This window comes from Coregonus lavaretus, assembly GCF_964263955.1.
Source record: "Coregonus lavaretus genome assembly, chromosome: 4".
NCBI classification, from domain to species: Eukaryota; Metazoa; Chordata; class Actinopteri; order Salmoniformes; family Salmonidae; genus Coregonus; species Coregonus lavaretus.
In genome coordinates, this window is record NC_139991.1 from 68,019,570 (window position 1) to 68,041,174 (window position 21,605).

Here is a 21,605-nt window from a genome sequence, read left to right on the forward strand (position 1 = left end):
CAAAGTAGCTAACAGTAACAAAGCTCCACAGCGCATGCTCAAACTGACATGTTTAAAAGCGTCAGTTCCGCGCGTAGGCGCGATATCTTGTGAAGATAAGAAGAAGAAAAATAAAAACTGTATTTCTATGGTCAATAACCTGGCATTTGACCAGTGATAAAATGTTTGGCAAACATATTTTTTTTAAATCAATGTAGCTACCACCTCTGTGGAGAGTTGGTGGTCTAATGAAAATTGTGCATCTGTGACTGTGATTGTTTGTAGTGTCAGCGGAGTCTGTCTGATTGTCAATTTCGGACAGTAGAGTAGCCTTCTTCCTCCAGTGGTGGAAAAAGTGCCCAATTGTCATACTTGACTAAAAGTAAAGACACCTTAATAGGAAATGACTCAAGTGAAAGTCACCCAGTGAAATAGTACTTTATTAAAAGTCAAAAAGTATTTGGTTTTAAATATACTTAAGTATCAAAAGTAAATGTAATTGCAAAAATGTACTTAAGTATCAAAAGTAAAAGTATAAATCATTTCAAATGTATTATATTAAGCAAACCAGATGGCCAATTGTTCGTGTTTTTTTGAATTTACGGATAGCCAGGGGCACACTCCAACACTCAGACATCATTCAGAAACAAAGCATTTGTGTTTAGTGAGTCCGCCAAATCAGAGGCAGTAGAGGTGACCAGGGATGTTCTCTTGATAAGTGTGTTGTGGGGATCTATTTTCTCATAACTGGATCTGGATGTGATGAATAGCTTAGAAGGAATGCATTGGTGATTAAAACATAGAAGGTTTGTACTGTACTGATATAAATTGTTTCACATAACAAGCTGTGATTCATGTGAGGAACGTTAGGGGGTAGGATGAGATAAGAACTTGTGTCTCAAAATACTAGACTACACTGCTTCTTTGTGATCTGTGAACCGTCCAAGGATATGGGTACTGCAAAAAAGTGCTGACTTTCTGGATAAGTTGCAAAACAACTAGATGCCTGGCAACAGTGTGCAACAGTAGAGCGCCAAGGGGCTGGGACCAGCCGGTGCGCCAACGGATTGGCTGAGTAAGTCTAAACCACGCTCAGTCTCTACTCTGATTGGCCAGCAGGGAGTGGGAACTATCTCTGTCAGAGTATTTTAAGAAGAACTCATAACAATGGATCAGTTCTCTGTCTGCCCTGCGTGGTATTTCAGTGAGCCTGTATACGAACCATCATACTTATCATACATACATTTTGCATATAATAAATTTAGCTTGGATTGAATATCTCTTGATTATGTTTTCTCTTATTCCAATACCAGATTTGAATTACGCAATTTCTAACAGTGTGAATTGGACCATTTCTGTCCTGCTAAGCACTCAAAATGTAACGACTACTTTTGGGTGTCAGGGAAAATGTATGTAGTAAAAATGTTTTCAATGATTTATATGTGCCACATTCACGTTCTAGTCGAAACTAGGAAACTCAAAAATGTTCGACTTGCTAACTAGTTGCACGTGGCATGTGTATAATAATATGCCATTTATAATTACAACCAGTTAGCAAATCGGAAATGTCCGAGTATCCTAGAACTAGCACATGAACATGTCAATAAACCCTGGATTGCTGATGCTCTGTATTGGCCAATGAGAGGCTTTGAAGCCACCGGTCGGCCATATTGGCACTCCCAAGAAGAAGCAGTCCTCCATAGCAGTGGGCAGCTGGTAGCTTAGTGGTTAAGAGCGTTATCGGCTTTATAAATGAAAACATATCAATCTATCAACCTACGTGACATCAAAGAGGGCCTACCAACTTTCTGGTAGAGAATGCAGTGATGAGTACTAAAATTGTTGCCCGTAATAAAGCACAGTGCACTGTGATAAACTGCATCTAATGGCTTTAATAAAGTGACAGTTGAGTTAATATAGATGATGTCGCGATAGTCTAGGACCGATAGGAATGCTTTCTACTATTTAGCGAGACCTATTTCTATGGAAGAAGCCCATTTTTATTCTCAGCTTCTTAACGAACTAATCAATACTCTTTTTAAAAGACAGCTTTTCATCTATCCAGATACCCAGATATTTGTAAACAGGGACTTGATCAATATGGACACCATCCAAAGTTCATATGCTAAATCATCAGCGTTATTTTTATGCGCTCTAGAGAACAACATACAGTCCTGGTCAAAAGTTTTGAGAATTACACAAATACTAATTTTCACAAAGTCTGCTGCCTCAGTTTTGATGATGACAATTTGCATATACTCCAGAATGTCATGGAGAGTGATCAGATGAATTGCAATGAATTGCAAAGTCCCTCTTTGCCATGAAAATGAACTTAATCCCCAAAAAACATTTCCACTGCATTTCAGCCCTGCCACAAAAGGACCAGCTGCCATCATGTCAGTGATTCTCTCGTTAACACAGGTGAGAGTATTGATGAGGACAAGACTGGAGATCACTCTGTCATGCTGATTGAGTTAGAATAACAGACTGGAAGCTTTAAAAGAAGGGTGGTGCTTGAAATCATTGTTCTTCCTCTGTTAACCATGGTTACCTGCAAGGAAACAAGTGCCGTCATCATTGCTTTGCACAAAAAGGGCTTCACAGGCAAGGATATTGCTGCTAGTAAGATTGCACCTAAATCAACCATTTATCGGATCATCAAGAACTTCAAGGAGAGAGGTTCAATTGTTGTGAAGAAGGCATCAGGGCGCCCAAGAAAGTCCAGCAAGCGCCAGGACCGTCTCCTAAAGTTGATTCAGCTGCGGGATCGGGGCACCACCAGTGCAGAGCTTGCTCAGGAATGGCAGCGGGCAGGTGTGAGTGCATCTGCACGCACAGTGAGGCGAATACTTTTGGAGGATGGCCTGGTGTCAAGAAGGGCAGCAAAGAAGCCACTTCTCTCCAGGAAAAACATCAGGGACAGACTGATATTCTGCAAAAGGTACAGGGATTGGACTGCTGAGGACTGGGGTAAAGAGCGCTACCATCAGTCCTGTGTCATGCCAACAGTAAAGCATCCTGAGACCATTCATGTGTGGGGTTGCTTCTCAGCCAAGGGAGTGGACTCACTCACAATTTTGCCTAAGAACACAGCCATGAATAAAGAATGGTACCAACACATCCTCTGAGAGCAACTTCTCCCAACCATCCAATAACAGTTTGGTGACGACCAATGCCTTTTCCAGCATGATGGAGCACCTTGCCATAAGGCAAAAGTGATAACTAAGTGGCTCGGGGAACAAAACATCAACATTTTGGGTCCATGGCCAGGAAACTCCCCAGACCTTAATCCCATTGAGAATTTGTGGTCTATTGTCAAGAGGCAGGTAGACAAACAAACACCCACAAATTCGGACAAACTCCAAGCATTGATTATGCAAGAATGGGCTGCCATCAGTCAGGATGTTGCCCAGAAGTTAATTGACAGCATGCCAGGGCGGGATTGCAGAGGTCTTGAAAAAGAAGGGTCAACACTACAAATATTGACTCTTTGCATAAACTTAATGTAATTGTCAATAAAAGCCTTTGACACTTATGGAATGCTTGTAATTATACTTCAGTATACCATAGTAACATCTGACAAAAATATCTCATAACACTGAAGCAGCGAACTTTGTGAAGACCAATACTTGTGTCATTCTCAAAACTTTTGACCACGACTGTATACTTAGTTTTACTTGCATTCAATACTAATTTCAGGTCAATAAAAATTTTCGGTAATATAATTAAAGTAGACTTTAGTTCAGATAGAGCCTTTTCAACTGTGGGGGCAATAGCATACACAACAGTATCATCGGCATACAAGTGCAGGTTACAACATTTCAGTATCATCGGCATACAAGTGCAGGTTACAACATTTTACAAACAAGTCGATATTGTTCATGTACAGTGAGGGAAAAAAGTATTTGATCCCCTGCTGATTTTGTAAGTTTGCCCACTGACAAAGACATGATCAGTCTGTAATTTTAATGGTAGGTTTATTTGAACAGTGAAAGACAGAATAACAACAAAAAAATCCAGAAAAACACATGTCAAACTCAAAATGTAATACATTTCAACTCCATATCTGACATGGGGTACGGTGTCTTCTTTTTTTTAAGGCCATAACCGTGTGTGAGGTGTATACTTTTGTTTCAAAGTAGATTTGTTGAAGTTTACCAATAAACACTCTGTGTGACCCTGATTTAGCCTACTGCAGTAAAATGTTAAAGTGGCTGGTAGCAGGATAAATACTAAAGGATAATAATAATCGTGATAAACAATATAGCAGCATCGGATGGTAATATTAATCCCTCAATCAATCAATCAATCAATTATGGCAGCAGCGTATGGGGTGCATGGTAATGAGTGAGTGTGAGTGTATGTGTGAGGTGTCAGTGGGGAGTGTGTGAGCATGGGTGCATGAGTGTGAGTGTATGTGTGAGGTGTCAGTGGGGAGTGTGTGAGCATGGGTGCATGAGTGTGTGGGCATGGGTGCCTGTTGATCCTCAAACCGATGCTCCGGTACCACCTGCTGGACGGGAGCAGAGAGAACAGTCCATGGCTCAGGAGGCTGGAGTCCTTGGCAGTTTTTCGGGGCTTTCTCAGACACCGCCTGGCATGAACGTCTTGGATGGTTGGGAGCTCAGGTGTCTGTGTCAGGTAGAGACATGCTGTCACCTAGTGGATAAATGGTAGAACTTGAGATCTTTGCAATGTGATGACTCATTTAATAATACATTGATGGGTGCTTATACAGTGGGGAGAACAAGTATTTGATACACTGCAGATTTTGCAGGTTTTCCTACTTACAAAGCATGTAGAGGTCTGTCATTTTTATCATAGGTACACTTCAACTGTGAGAGACGGAATCTAAAACAAAAATCCAGAAAATCACATTGTATGATTTTTAAGTAATTAATTTGCATTTTATTGCATGACATAAGTATTTGATACATCAGAAAAGCAGAACTTAATATTTGGTACAGAAACCTTTGTTTGCAATTACAGAGATCATACGTTTCCTGTAGGTCTTGACCAGGTTTGCACACACTGCAGCAGGGATTTTGGCCCACTCCTCCATACAGACCTTCTCCAGATCCTTCAGGTTTCGGGGCTGTCGCTGGGCAATACGGACTTTCAGCTCCCTCCAAAGATTTTCTATTGGGTTCATGTCTGGAGACTGGCTAGGCCACTCCAGGACATTGAGATGCTTCTTACGGAGCCACTCCTTAGTTGCCCTGGCTGTGTGTTTCGGGTCATTGTCATGCTGGAAGACCCAGCCACGACCCATCTTCAATGCTCTTACTGAGGGAAGGAGGTTGTTGGCCAAGATCTCGGGATACATGGTCCCATCCATCCTCCCCTCAAAATACGGTGCAGTCGTCCTGTCCCCTTTGCAGAAAAGCATCCCCAAAGAATGATGTTTCCACCTCCATGCTTCATGGTTGGGATGGTGTTCTTGGGGTTGTACGCATCCTTCTTCTTCCTCCAAACACGGTGAGTGGATTTTAGACCAAAAAGCTCTATTTTTGTCTCATCAGACCACATGACCTTCTCCCATTCCTCCTCTGGATCATCCAGATGGTCATTGGCAAACTTCAGACGGGCCTGGACATGCGCTGGCTTGAGCAGAGGGACCTTGCGTGCGCTGCAGGATTTTAATCCATGACGGCGTAGTGTGTTACTAATGGTTTTCTTTGAGACTGTGGTCCCAGCTCTCTTCAGGTCATTGACCAGGTCCTGCCGTGTAGTTCTGGGCTGATCCCTCACCTTCCTCATGATCATTGATGCCCCACGAGGGGAGATCTTGCATGGAGCCCCAGACCGAGGGTGATTGACCGTCATCTTGAACTTCTTCCATTTTCGAATAATTGCGCCAACAGTTGTTGCCTTCTCACCAAGCTGCTTGCCTATTGTCCTGTAGCCCATCCCAGCCTTGTGCAGGTCTAACATTTTATCCCTGATGTCCTTACACAGCTCTCTGGTCTTGGCCATTGTGGAGAGGTTGAAGTCTGTTTGATTGAGTGTGTGGACAGGTGTCTTTTATACAGGTAACGAGTTCAAACAGGTGTAGTTAATACAGGTAATGAGTGGAGAACAGGAGGGCTTCTTAAAGAAAAACTAACAGGTCTGTGAGAGCCGGAATTCTTACTGGTTGGTAGTTGATCAAATACTTATGTCTTGCAATAAAATGCAAATTAATTACTTAAAAATCATACAATGTGATTTTCTGGATTGTTGTTTTAGATTTTGTCTCTCACAGTTGAAGTGTACCTATGATAACAATTACAGACCTCTACATGCTTTGTAAGTAGGAAAACCTGCAAAATCTGCAGTGTATCAAATACTTGTTCTCCCCACTGTATATGTCCTATTTCACACATGTAGTAGTGTGCATTACTATGCACGTGTGAATTGGAAATGTGTTTTTTGCATATCCCAACTCTCCTTGAGACACCCTCGGAAGAGTGGGATCACGGCCAGGGTCTTCCATTATTAACGGCGACCCTGGAGCAAGTGCCTTGCTCAAGGGCCCAATGCGCTAACCGCTAGGCTACCTGCCACCCTACTCATTTAATGAGATCTTATAAAAAAAAAAAAATCATATAACCCGACATGCAAGCATTTTTATATAAAATGGTGGATCTGACTGTTTACTAGGAAAACTTATGAAAACTATCTCAATCAAAACCTTTTCAAATAACTTTTTTCCTGGGCTGCAGATGGCTGTATTGGTTGAGGGTGCTGCAGCACCCTCAGCACCCCTACTTCCCGCGGCTTTGCGTGAGGAACAGAAAAAAAGATACAGAAGAGAAAGATATGATGTAACCTCCTCGAATATATGTAGATGAAGCTTATTTATTGTTTATTTATTCATGACTCTAGCGTCTTGGGTTCGTACTAGTTTGACTTATGATGACTAATTTATTAGCCTAATAAAGGATGCAAGACAGTGACAACTTTTGAGGGATCCAAGTAGCCTCTCCTGTGGTCGACCATAAAAACCTATTTGTGATGTCATAAAGGTAGTCCATGATGTAGCACGTAGCCCTAAATTAAAAGAGCCAGCAAATATTGTTCTCCAATCATCATAACTCGATTTGGATGCAAATAGTCCGGGTGGCCATTTGATTAATTGTTCAGCAGTCTTATGGCTTGGGGGGTAGAAGCTGTTAAGGAGCCTTTTGGACCTAGACTTGGCGCTCCGGTATCACTTGCCGTGCGGTAGCAGAGAGAACAGTCTATGACTTGGGAGACTGGAGTCTTTGACAATTTTTGGGGCCTTCCTCTGACACCGCCTACTATATAGGTCCTGGATGGCAGGAAGCTTGGCCCCAGTGATGTACTGGGCTGTACGCACTACCCTCTGTAGTGCCTTACGGTCGGATGCCAAGCAGTTGCCATACCAGGCGGTGATGCAACCGGTCAGGATGCTCTCGATGGTGCAGCTGTAGAACTTTTAGGATCTGGGGACCCATGCCAAATCTTTTCAGTCTCCTGAGGGGGAAAGGCATTGTCGTGCCCTCTTCACAACTTTCTTGGTGTGTTTGGACCATGATAGTTTGATGTACCTCTACAGTGGTAAATATTAAAATAAAAGCTTATTCCAAATTAAACAAACATAATTATGAATTACTGTATGTCTGGATTTGATTAGAGCTTTGATCAGCCTGAGCCTGATGAACCATATATTAAATACATTTTATGAGCCCTACATTAACAACATTTAATGAGCCCAAGCCCAAAAAAATCCCAAATGACTGTGCCATTATCCAATACATATTTGATATATAGGCTACTGCACATTACGCACGGCAGAAAAACATAAAAGCCCATAGATGTAGCTAGCTATATATGCACTCTTGGGTAAATAAATTAAACTAGCTCCAGTAGGCTAATCTTTGAGTGTGAACTTTATTACTGTACTGTGTGGTCCTCTGTAGCTCAATTGGTAGAGCATGGCGCTTGTAACGCCAGGGTAGTGGGTTCGATCCCTGGGACCACCCATACGTAAAAATGTATGCACACATGACTGTAAGTCGCTTTGGATAAAAGCGTCTGCTAAATGGCTTATTATTATTGTATTATACTGTATTATGGGAGGTGACTAGGGAGGTGACCAAGAACCCAATGGTCACTTTGACAGAGCTCCAGAGTTCCTCTGTGGAGATGGGAGAACCTTCCAGAAGGACAACCATCTCTGCAGCACTTCACCAATCAGGCCTTTATGGTAGAGTGGCCAGACGGAAGCCACTCCTCAGTAAAAGGCACATGACAGCCCGCTTGGAGTTTGCCAAAATGCACCTAAAGACTCTCAGACCATGAGAAACAAGATTCTCTGGTCTGATGAAACCAAGATTGAACTCTTTGGCCTGAATGCCAAGCGTCACGTCTGGAGGAAACCTGGCACCATCCCTATGGTAAAGCATGGTGGTGGCGGCGTCATGCTGTGGGGATGTTTTTCAGCGGCAGAGACTGGGAGACTAGTCAGGATCAAGGGAAAGATGAACAGAGCAAAGTACAGAGAGATCCTTGATGAAAACCTGCTCCAGAGCGCTCAGGACCTCAGACTGGGGCGAAGGTTCACCTTCCAACAGGACAACGACCCTAAGCACACAGCCAAGGCAACGCAGGAGTGGCTTCGGGACAAGTCTCTGAATGTCCTTGATTGGCCCAGCCATAGCCCGGACTTGAACCCGGTCGAACATCTCTGGAGAGACCTGAAAATAGCTGTGTAGCGACACTCCCCATCCAACCTGACAGAGCTTGAGAGGATCTGCAGAGAAGAATGGGAGAAACTCCCCAAATACAGGTGTGCCAAGCTTGTAGCATCACACCCAAGAAGACTCGAGGCTGTAATCGCTGCCAAAAGGTGCTTCAACAAAGTACTGAGTAAAGGGTCTGAATACTTATGTAAATGTGATATTTCAGTTTGTTGTTTTTGTATAAATTTGGCATTTAAAATAAAAATAAACGTTTTTTGCTTTGTCAATATGGGTTATTGTGTGTAGATTGATGAGGGGAAAAAATGATTTAATACATTTTAGAATAAGGCTGTAACGTAACAAAATGTGGAGGGGTCTGAATACTTTCCTAATGCACTATATATAGGGCTATATATAAATCTAGAACAGGATTATCTATTTTGGATGCAATTTTAATGGAGTTGATGGAGAGGGCGAGAGAGAGACTGTGAGAGTGCTCGCATGTGCACTGATTTAAAGCAACAATATTCGAGTGATACGCGTTTTAAAACTCTGCAGCTGCAATTTAAAAAAGTATAATCTTTAAATTAAAAAACAAGGTCACCCCCGAAAGCCAAATGGAGATGGGTAAATGAGACGCGCATTCAGTCTTTATATTACTGTAGTTTAGGCTATGCTGCAGCAAATGTAGGTCTCCATGCATTGTGAACTGCGCTCTATACTGAGATGGTCTGTCCCCACCCTGAGCGTTGATTCATCATGCAGAGGCTGTAGAGAAGCCCTATTTAGACATCACATATAATTGAATAGTTCAATTTCACACCATGCTGTTCATATAAATAATTTATTATAATTTTACCGGTTTCTCGCAGTTATTTATCCCGGGAAAAGGGAGTGGTTTTGGGCGCTAAATCCCGGGTAAATCTCGGTAACCAGGGGCCTCATGTACAAAGACTTGCGTTGAATTCATACTAAAACATTGCGTACGGACAAAGCCATAAATGTGCGTACGCACCAAAAAAATCTGATGTATGAATCTCTGCGTACGCAGCATTCCACATACATTCTCTTTGTACATCCCAATCAACGCGAAATTGAGCGCACATGCACGAGCACCACACCACACCCTGTCTCCTCCCTCAATTAAATCAATTTAAATATGGTAATTAGTCCAATTTGGCAAAAGAAACCTGCAAGAACATGGCTAAAGCAAGCAAGAAACGAAATTTCACTGAAAACGAATTAGAGGTGCTACTATCAGAGGTAGAAACAAGAAAAAATATTTTATTTGGAAATCTGTCCTCTGGAATTAATAACAAAAGAAAGAAAAAAGAGTGGGCGAGTTTGTCTGATGCCGTCAACGCGGTGGGATCTGAGAGTCGCACCGTAAATGAACTGAAGAAGAAATGGTCAGACATAAAGGTGGAAGTTAAGCGGAGAACTGCTGCGCACCGACAAAGTGTGGGCAGAACAGGCGGTGGTACAGGGACCGATGAACTTGCACCCTTTGATCAGAGAGTTGCCTCTATTGTAGGAGACACGTTAATCTCTGGAATCGTATCCGCTGATGTAGGAGACTCGGATATACTACAGGACTGCCAGCAAGGTGACTCAGATTTATTTCCTTAACTTTGATATACATAGCCAGCCACTGTTTAATTTTAAAATGCATGCAATATAGCAAAAGGTACACCAGAGATTTCACGTATCCACTGCTTTTATTGCAAATGCGTGTACCCATTAATAAGGAACAGACTCAAATTACTGTTAAGATGTGCCTGTGTTTAATTGGACTTAGGAACCGCAGGAACGTCCACTGGCACGCACTCAGAGTCCGCACCACCTGAGCAGCCAGAGCCCATTCAGTCCAGCGTCTCCCGTGTCTCTAATGTTCCCCCCAGTGCTGAAGCCCGTCCATCTGGCCGTGTCTTGACGCATGCTGTTCTGGAGTCACAACAACAAATTGTTAGGGCCATTGAAGAAATGAACAGTCACCTTAAAAATGTCACTGACGCACTCACAGAAATAAGCCATTCATTAAAAGAATTGGTCAAAAAATTAACTTTGTGTCTGAGTACCATTTATATTGTCGCAATTACACGTTGACGGGCCTGAATGGCTTGTTGATTGTGCTGCACATATACTGGTCCTGGGTCAGGGTCATCTGGCGGTGCCCCCACCTCACCAAGGGGTATGCCATGCCTGTGCGCGACATTGTGCAGCACTCCACAGGCCAGTATGATGCTGCAAACCTTGTCAGGGCGGTATAACAGCATCCCCCCGGTCCTGTCAAGGCAGCGCCACCGACATTTCAGCTGCCCAATCGCCCGCTCCACAACTGACCGAGTGCGGGAATGGGCATCATTGTATCTACGCTCTCGGTCAGTTTGTGGGTTGGTGAGCGGGGTTAACAGCCACGTCTTTAGTGGATAACCACTGTCTCCTGATGGGCAGTAATAATAATTACAGACACAAACATTTTACTTTTAGATAGAACCATACATTTAAATGCATAACTTACCAAGTAGCCACCCATCGCGCACCCTGCCAGCTTGGAGTCTCATCCCAACCATGCTGTTTGTAAGGATATATGAATCATGGGTTGACCCAGGCCACCTTGCCACAATATTTGTTAGGCGCATTTGTGCATCACATATAATCTGCACATTTATTGAATGGAAATGTTTCCGATTCACATATGCAAATTCGTCTTCAGATGGCGCCTTTATAGCAATATGTGTGCAGTCGATCGCTCCGATTACATTAGGAAAACCGGCTATCGCTGCAAATTGCGCTTTGATGTTTGGCTGGTCACCTGCATCGTATGGGAACGTTATATACCTGGTAGACAAGCGGATGATGCCGTCCCATACAGGTGGCATTGCACGGCTCAAACACGACTGGCTTATTCCTGAGCGGTCTGCCAGTTCTCTTTGGAAAGAACCGGTTGCTAGGAAACCAAGTGTAGTAAGCACCTGTAAAGGAACGGGTAATGCGTGGCTCCTCACTGTCTCTCTTTCCAAATTCGGACCCAACTCAGCGCAGAGCTCCAAGAGTATAGCCCTTGGAAATCTGAAACGGCTGATGAGCCAGTCATCGTCGTGGGCCAGAAAATCACCGTGGTCCCTAAAAACTCGTTCTCTCCGGATTTGTCCATTGAAAATGTCTTCTAATAAAGCCAAAGCTGCCATTGCTAGACGGGTTGTATCAATTTTCACATCCTTTATATATGTTCTTACTTAATTGCATAATTAATAGAATATTCTAATAAGACTCGTGTGACAATAATATGGCAAATAATTTATCAATTACAAATTATAAGCAATATCTGGCAGGTGCGATAGAACAGTTCGTAGTGTAATGTTAGCCACTTCACTTTATTGCCTCTATGAGTCGCCAACTGACAAACATCACAAAAATGTACGTACGCCAGGCCTGAAGTTTACGTGGAAGAACGCACATTCTTACGTTAATTTCACTGTTAGTACATCTGACCGTGAACGTGAAAGCTGGCGTACGCTGTGTTTTCGTGCGTACGCAAGATTGATACATGAGGCCCCAGGTTCCCACTATTCAACCCTAGTCCTGTTGTCTTCTTCTGTGGTCACAAGCACAGGAAGTGCAACCACGAGCTGCAAAACGCTACTGATCACCACTGAAAAGCTCGTGTAGTCTGCCTGGAGTGTTTTGACTATACTTATTCACTATACAAACAAGCCTCACACTCCAGTACAGTAGGTGGCGTTGTATGCACCTGTCAGTTGGTTGCGATTCGCCAATAACGCTTAAAGAAGACGACCGGAAGTGCTTTTTTAGTGTCACTGAAGAGACGCTGTTTTTTTGTTCTGGAGCTAGCAATCAGTGCAAACAAGCTTGTAATTCAGTTAACTAGCAACCTAAACTTGCATTCTCTGAAAATGTCTAAAATACAGTTGTTCAAAGTGTTTCTCAACCAGCGATTAACAGCGGCTGCTGAGGAGATATTTGGGGCAGTTGAACAAACGATAGCAGAGTACCAGGAAGAATGTTCCCGTACAAAGGAGGAGAACGTACGTTTACAGAAGCTGCTGGATATCGTAATTAAACCTGAAATAAAGGTACATCGAGCAGGTTTGTCGCTTTAGCTGTCATTTTCTGTAAATAATCCCCAGTGGCACGTTTTTCCCAAAAGCGTCAATAGAACATTCCTCTAGCAAGGAATTATACCAGTTTATAGACACATTGATATGGTTCTAACGATGAATTTAGCCTTAAGATGCCTTTGGGGAAACCTGGCCCAGATCGACTACAGACCGATGGTTCTAACGTTACATTTATCCTTAAAATGCTTTTGGGAACCGGGCCCAGATCAATGTCTATAAACTGGTATATAGCCTAATTCCTTGCTAGAGATAAATGTTATAGTACAAGCCTAGCCCATTAATAGACGCTAACTACCTTTAGCGCCTATTGACAATAGTATGTTTGGTGGACAGTACAGTGGTTTTTTTGTGGACCCCGGGAAGACATCTACAAAAGCTAATGGGGATCCAAATAAACATAAGACTATAAGGAGTAATGTTAGGTAGGCTCCTGTAGTCCATTATTGGGCTAGTACAGGCCTAGGCCAAAATCAGCGTTTGCGGTTTCATCCTCTATTTTTCTTTTTCTCTCCAGACCTCCAGCAGCTCATTGTCTCTAAGGAAGCGGTTCCCCTTGAGCAGCAACACTGTGAGAAGGAATGGAGCCCCAATCTGGGGCGGGAGGACCAAGAACTCACACAGATAAAAGAGGAACAGGAGGAACTCAGGACCAGTCAGGGGGAAGAGCAGCTTCAAGGGCTGGAGGAAGAGTTCATATTCTCTCCTGGCGTTGTGAAAAGTCACTATGATCAGGTTTCAAGTTGGACCGCACATTTTCCCAGCACCTCAAATGAACAGATCAACACAGAATCGGATGGAGAGGACTACAGAGTATTAGAACCAACCAGTGACTCCCAGACCCTCGCTGCAGTTAATCCAGACTGTTTTGCAGCTAACTCCATCGGTTCTCTAGTTTATCATATGAAAATGCATACGAAGGATGCAGACAATAGTGGTGTGTGTGAAAAACACTTTGATTCCACAGAGAGTATGCAAGATCACCTCCAAACTCATATTGACACTAGATTTTCTTGTGATGTTTGTAGTAAATGTTTTACTATGAGTAGTAAACTGAAAATGCATATGAGGTGCCACAGACGGAATCTACTTCCATGCCCTTTTTGTGGTAAATATTCCAACAGTGCTGCTAATCTGAAAGTACACATCAGGACCCACACAGGCGAGAAACCTTATCAGTGCCTGGATTGTGCGAAATGTTTCAGCTGTAAATCTAATCTGAAAAAACACATCAGATGTCACACAGGGGAGAAACCGTATCAGTGTCCTGACTGTGGCAAAGGATTTACTCAGAGTGCCCATATGGGGATGCATATGAGGATTCACACAGGGGAGAAACCACATAGCTGCAGTGTATGTGGCAGGTCTTTTAGCAATGGCCCTCATCTTAAAGTGCACATGAGGACCCATACAGGGGAAAAACCATATAATTGCAGTCTTTGTGATAAATGTTTTAGCAGTCACTCTGGTCTGACAGTTCACACAAGGACTCACACAGGGGAGAGACCATATATATGTCCTTTATGCAAAAAAGGCTTTACGTCAGCAAGTAATTTAAAGGCCCACAAAAAACGGCATACTAAAAGTAAAAGCAGTGTAGGTGTTATGGTTGCGGCAAATGCTTCACTACAAAGGAGTCCTAATGAAGGCACCAGTGGGAATAAATAAATGCTTTGTGGGGGAAAACATCATCATTGAGGACTGAGAGAAACATTGTAACTACAATCTGTGAAAGGAGATACTCAGTTCACTGCTCTTGGTTGAATAAGATTTGACTGAATTCGTTTAACTGGCGGAACATTGTAAGAAGCCCACATGTCAAACAGAGAGCAGTTGGTGGATTTCTGAGTAACAGGAGTCACTGCCCAGTGCCCATTATTAGGCACAGGTTAATCTGGTAGTCCAGGACCAAATCCTGCGTGCATGGACCCATCTGATTCTGGGTGCAGTGTGTTGGTGTTGAAATCTACACATATTGTTCTAGGGGTCTAAAAATGTACCAGCTGTATGTTATGAATTTTTTACTTGGCACCTAGAGGTTGTAATTGTCCAGAAGGTATCACAGAATAAATGTCTGTTTACATTCAGAATAGTTTTTACCTGGTCTCTTCTTTCTCGTCTGTCATGAGCATGTGTTTCATGATCATACCATTTTATCTATGCTGTGAATGATAACTTGCACAACTCAACTATAATCTGATTCAAGGAATGCAAAGTCATTTTTGTAATGTTTCATGCACACTTAATAAACTACCTACAGTGCCTTCGGAAAGTATTCAGACCCCTTTACTTTTTCCACATTTTGTTAGGTGTACAGCCTTATTCTAAAATTGATTAAATTGTTTCCCCCCCTCAATCTATACACAATACCCCATAATGACAAAGCAATGTTTGCTAATTTATTAAAAACAAAAATATCACATTTACATAAGTATTCAGACCCTTTACTCAGTACTTTGTTGAAGCACCTTTGGCAGCGATTACAGCCTCAAGTCTTCTTGGGTATGAAGTTACAAGCGTGGCACACCTATATTTGGGGAGTTTCTCCCATTCTTCTCCGCAGATCCTCTCAAGCTCTGTCAGGTTGGATGGGGAGCGTTGCTGAACAGCTATTTTCAGGTCTCTCCAGAGATGCTCGATTTGGTTCAAGTCCGGGCTCTGGCTGGGCCACTCAAGGACATTCAGAGACTTGTCCCGAAGCCACTCCTGCGTTGTATTGGCTGTGTGCTTAGGGTCGTTGTCCTGTTGGAAGGTGAACCTTCACCCCAGTCTGAGGTCCTGAGCGTTCTGGAGCAGGTTTTCATCAAGGATCTCTCCGTACTTTGCTCCGTTAATCTTTGCCTCGATCCTGACAAGTCTCCCAGTCCCTGCTGCTGAAAAACATCCCCATAGCATGATGCTGCCACCACCATGCTTCACCGTAGGGATGGTGCCAGGTTTCCTCCAGACGTGACGCTTGGCATTCAGGCCATAGTCCGCTGCGCCACTTGGGAGGCCCACATCTAACATATTCTAATGGCTCATGAAGAAACTTTTGCCCCGTCCAAAATCGACCCCTGCACTGAAGAGCAATATGCCTACAATTCCAAGAAGACAGCAAGGTGGACTGGATATTTACTATCTTGGTTATTTTCCAATATCCACAAGTGAAAAGGGAGATCAATTTGGAAATAGGCACTTGACTGAGTTTGCAGACAGATGGGGGCTATGAAGACTTGATAAATCTCATCCTCTATCCAGTGGTTCTCAAACCTCTCCCAGCCGATCCATGTATTTGATCTATTCCAGAGTTACCTGATTCAACTTGTCAACTAATGCTGCGTTCGTAACCAAGTGGGAGGTGGGAATTTACCAGTTGTGAAGTCGTAAATACCAGTTGGATGCATTCATATGCTTTGAACTCGTTGAGTTCAGGGTCCTCTGTAGCTCAATTGGTAGAGCATGGCGCTTGTAACGCCAGGGTAGTGGGTTCAATCCCCGGGACCACCCATACGTAAAAATGTATGCGCACATGACTGTAAGTCTCTTTGGATAAAAGCATCTGCTAAATGGCATATTATTATTATTATAACAAAGTTGTGAAATATCTGGGGGTCACAGATGAGAGGTTTGAGAACCACAGCACCATGCATTGGTTTACAGACGGGCAACTCCAGTCCTCGGGAGCCTGATTGCTGACATACTTTAGTCCCAGCCCCAGCTAACATACCTGACTCCAATAATCAACTAATAACCATGGGTCACGTTCCCCTGCTCAGACGTTGCATGTATGAACCGTGCCACGTCATCGACTGTCAGATTGCTATCATACAAATGTATTTATAAAGCCCTTTTTACATCAGCAGATGTCACAGTGCTATACAGAAACCCAGCCTAAAACCCCAAACAGCAAGTAATGCAGATGTAGAAGCACGGTGGCTAGGAAAAACTCCCTAGAAAGGCAGGAACCTAGGAAGAAACCTAGAGAGGAACCAGGCTCTGAGGGGTGGAGGCCGGGTGGAGATTATATGAGTACATGGCCATTTAAGGCCAGATTGTTTTTCAAGATGTTTAAACATTCATAGATGACTAGTAGGGTCAAATAATAATCAGTGGTTGTAGAGGGTGCAACAGGTCAATACCTCAGGAGTAAATGTCAGTTGGCTTTTCATAGCCAAGTATTCAGAGGTCGAGACAGCAGGTGCGGTAGAGAGAGAGAGTGGAAAACAGCAGGTCCGGGACAAGGTAGCACGTCCGGTGAACAGGTCAGGGTTCCCTAGCCGCAGGCAGAACAGTTGAAACTGGAGCAGCAGCATGACCAGGTGGACTGGGGACAGCCAGGAGTCATCAGCCCAGGTAGTCCTGAGGCATGATCCTAGGGCTCAGGTCCTCTGGGGGGGAGAGAGGGAGAGTGAGAGAATTAGAGGGAGCATACTTCAATTCACACAGGACACCAGATAAGACAGGAGAATTACACCAGATATAACAGACTGACCCTAGCCGCCCGGCACATAGACTATTGCAGCATAGATACAGTGGGGAAAAAAAGTATTTAGTCAGCCACTATTTGTGCAAGTTCTCCCACTTAAAAATATGAGAGAGGCCTGTAATTTTCATCATAGGTACATGTCAACTATGAAAGACAAATTGAGAAAAAAAAATCCAGAAAATCACATTGTAGGATTTTTAATTAATTTATTTGCAAATGATGGTGGAAAATAAGTATTTGGTCACCTACAAACAAGCAATATTTCTGGCTCTCACAGACCTGTAACTTCTTCTTTAAGAGGCTCCTCTGTCCTCCACTCGTTACCTGTATTAATGGCATCTGTTTGAACTTGTTATCAGTATAAAAGACACCTGTCCACAACCTCAAACAGTCACACTCCAAACTCCACTATGGCCAAGACCAAAGAGCTGACAAAGGACACCAGAAACAAAATTGTAGACCTGCACCAGGCTGGGAAGACTGAATCTGCAATAGGTAAGCAGCTTGGTTTGAAGAAATCAACTGTGGGAGCAATTATTAGGAAATGGAAGACATACAAGACCACTGATAATCTCCCTCGATCTGGGGCTCCACGCAAGATCTCACCCCGTGGGGTCAAAATGATCACAAGAACGGTGAGCAAAAATCCCAGAACCACACGGGGGGACCTAGTGAATGACCTGCAGAGAGCTGGGACCAAAGTAACAAAGCCTACCATCAGTAACACACTACGCCGCCAGGGACTCAAATCCTGCAGTGCCAGACGTGTCCGCCTGCTTAAGCCAGTACATGTCCAGGCCTGTCTGAAGTTTGCTAGAGTGCATTTGGATGATCCAGAAGAGGATTGGGAGAATGTCATATGGTCAGATGAAACCAAAATATAACTTTTTGGTAAAAACTCAACTCGTCGTGTTTGGAGGACAAAGAATGCTGAGTTGCATCCAAATAACACCATACCTACTGTGAAGTATGGGGGTGGAAACATCATGCTTTGGGGCTGTTTTTCTGCAAAGGGACCAGGACGACTGATCCGTGTAAAGGAACGAATGAATGGGGCCATGTATCGTGAGATTTTGAGTGAAAACCTCCTTCCATCAGCAAGGGCATTGAAGATGAAACGTGGCTGGGTCTTTCAGCATGACAATGATCCCAAACACACCGCCCGGGCAATGAAGGAGTGGCTTCGTAAGAAGCATTTCAAGGTCCTGGAGTGGCCTAGCCAGTCTCCTGATCTCAACCCCATAGAAAATCTTTGGAGGGAGTTGAAAGTCTGTGTTGCCCAGCGACAGCCCCAAAACATCACTGCTCTAGAGGAGATCTGCATGGAGGAATGGGCCAAAATACCAGCAACAGTGTGTGAAAACCTTGTGAAGACTTACAGAAAACGTTTGACCTGTGTCATTGCCAACAAAGGGTATACAACAAAGTATTGAGAAACTTTTGTTATTGACCAAATACTTATTTTCCACCATAATTTGCAAATAAATTCATTAAAAATCCTACAATGTGATTTTCTGGAATTTTTTTTCTCATTTTGTCTGTCATAGTTGACGTGTACCTATGATGAAAATTACAGGCCTCTCTCATCTTTTTAAGTGGGAGAACTTGCACAATTGGTGGCTGACTAAATACTTTTTTTCCCCACTGTACCAGAGGCTGAGACGGGGGGGACGGGACGGGGACGGGGGGATCAGGACCAACCAGGCAGGATATAACCCCACCCACTTTGCCAAAGCACAGCCCCCACACCACTAGAGGGAAATCAACAGACCACCAACTTACTACCCTGAGACAAGGCTGAGTATAGCCCACAAATACCTCCTCCACCGCACAAGCCCGAGGGGGTGCAAAACCGCACAGGAAGATCACGTCTGTGACTCAACCCACTCAAGTGACGCAACCCTCCTAGGGACGGCATGAAAGAGCACTAGTAAGCCAGTGACTCAGCCCCCATAATAGGGTCAGAGGCAGAGGATCCCAGTGGAGAGAGGGGAGCCGGGCAGGCAGACACTGCAAGGGCGGTTCATCGCTCCAGTGCCTTGCCGTTCACCTTCGCACCCCTGGGCCAGACTACACTCAATCATAGGACCTACTGAAGAGATGAGTCTTCAGTAATGACTTAAAGGTCAAGACCGAGTCTGCGTCTCTCACATGGATAGGCAGACCATTCCATAAAAATTGAGCTCCATAGGAGAAAGCCCTTTCTCCAGGTGTTTGCTTAGAAATTCTAGGGACAATAAGGAGGCCTGCGTCTTGTGACCGTAGCGTACGTGTAGGTATGTACGGCAGGACCAAGTCAGAGAGTTAGGTAGGAGCAAGCCCATGTAATGCTTTGTAGGTACGCAGAGGTCCTTCAGTTTTATTTGAGACAACTGTACAACCATCAAGAATAATTATCATATCCAACAGCAGATCTTTGTTTCTTGGGACCTAGAACTAGCATCTCTGTTTTGTCAGAGTTTAAAAGTTTTAAAAATTGCCGCCATCCACTTCCTTATGTCTGAAACACAGGCTTCCAGGGTAGGCAATTTTAGGGCTTCACCATGTTTCATTGAAATGTACAGCTGTGTGTCGTCCGCATAGCAGTGAAAGTTGACATTGTGTTTCTGAACCAAGAGGTAGACTATATAGTGAAAACAATAGTGGTCCTAAAACGGAACCTTGAGGAACGCCGAAACGTACAATTGATTTGTCAGAGGACAAACCATCCACAGAGATGAACTGATATCTTACCGTCAGATAAGATCTAAACCAGGCAAGAACTAGGGTTTCTAATCTCTCCAAAAGAATGTGGTGATCGATGGTCATTTACCACCTTCACGAGTGCAGTCTCAGTGCTATGATGGTGTCTAAAACCAGACTGAAGCATTTTGTATACATTATTTGTCTTCAGGAAGGCAGTGAGTTGCTGCACAACAGCTTTTTCCCCAAAAATTGAGAGGAATGGGAGTTTCGACATTGTTTTTGTTTTGGGTCATTTAGCAGACGCTCTTATCCAGAGCGACTTACAGTTAGTGAGTGCATACATTTTCCATACTGGCCCCCCGTGGGAATCGAACCCACAACCCTGGCGTTGCAAGCGCCATGCTCTACCAACTGAGCTACAGGAGGCCTCGATATAGGCTGATAGTAATAAAGCCTCTCTTGAAAAAGCCAAACCTTGCCACTTTTAGTGAGTTTGGTACACATCCGGTGGATAGGGAGCCATTTATTATGTTCAACATAGGAGGGCCAAGCACAGGAAGTAGCTCTTTCAGTAGTTTAGTTGGAATAGAGTCCAGTATGCAGCTTGAAGGTTTAGAGGCCATGACTATTTTCATGAATGTGTCAAGAGATATAGGATTAAAAAACTTGAGTGTCTCCATTGATCCTAGGTCCTGGAGAAATTCAAAGAGGAGTCCGTAATTTGCTTTCTAATGATCATGATCTTTTCATCGAAGCAGTTCATGAATTTATTACTGCTGAAGTGAAAGCTATCCTCTCTTGTTGAATGCGGCTTTTTAGTTAGCTTTGCGACAGTATAAAAAATACATTTAGCATTGTTCTTATTCTCCTCAATTAGGTTGGAAAAATAGGATGATCGAGCAGCAGTGAGGGCTCTTCCATATTGGGTATTATGTAAGGTTACATTTTGATCCTCAGGTGGTTAACCGATTTTTGTACTCCGACGTCCTTGGGTAGGTGGAGGGAATCTGGAAGGGCATCTAGGAACCTTTGCGGGAGGCGCTGGGGATATGGTCACTAGTGTAACCAGGAGGAGAGGCCTGATTTAACACAGTAAATTCATCAGGCTTGAGCCATGTTTCAGTCAGGCCAATCAAGATTATGATCAGTGATTAGTTCATTGACTATGACTGCCTTGGAAGTGAGGGATCTAACATTAAGTAACCCTATTTTGAGATGTGAGATATCACAATATCTTTCAATAATGACATAGATGGTCTTTATTCCAGTGAGATTGCTAAGGCGAACAACGCCATGTTTTGTTTTGCTCAACCTAGATCGAGGCACAGACACTGTCTCAATAGGGATAGCTGAGCTGACTACACTGACTGTGCTAGTGGCAGACTCTGCTAAGCTGCCTGGCCGGCCTGCACCCCTTGCTGCCTGGCCGGCCTGCACCCCATCTCATTGTGGAGCTATAACATATGTGGTTAGCTGATACGTAAAATACCTATCCAGGCGTTGTAAGATCTAGCATGCGTCAGCAACGCCTGGGCAGAGGAACGCACACATGGTCTGCAGTTTAGAATGCAATTCATTTAATCAGACGTGTTAGCTATAGGACTGGGGGAAAAGTGTGACACCAATCAGGCCCCCAGTGACTGGAGT

At 43.7% G+C, this 21,605-nt stretch overlaps 1 protein-coding gene across 1 annotated transcript; it reads left to right on the forward strand.

The window, feature by feature from the left end:
• Positions 1 to 12,475: 12,475 nt before the first annotated feature.
• On the forward strand, positions 12,476 to 15,069 carry LOC311128402 (uncharacterized protein). Its single transcript, XM_084160522.1, has 2 exons — positions 12,476 to 12,776; positions 13,323 to 15,069. The coding sequence occupies exons 1-2, from the start codon at positions 12,584 to 12,586 to the stop codon at positions 14,471 to 14,473; spliced, it is 1,344 nt and encodes a 447-aa protein (XP_084016648.1). The 5' UTR covers positions 12,476 to 12,583; the 3' UTR covers positions 14,474 to 15,069.
• The last annotated feature ends 6,536 nt before the right edge of the window (positions 15,070 to 21,605 follow it).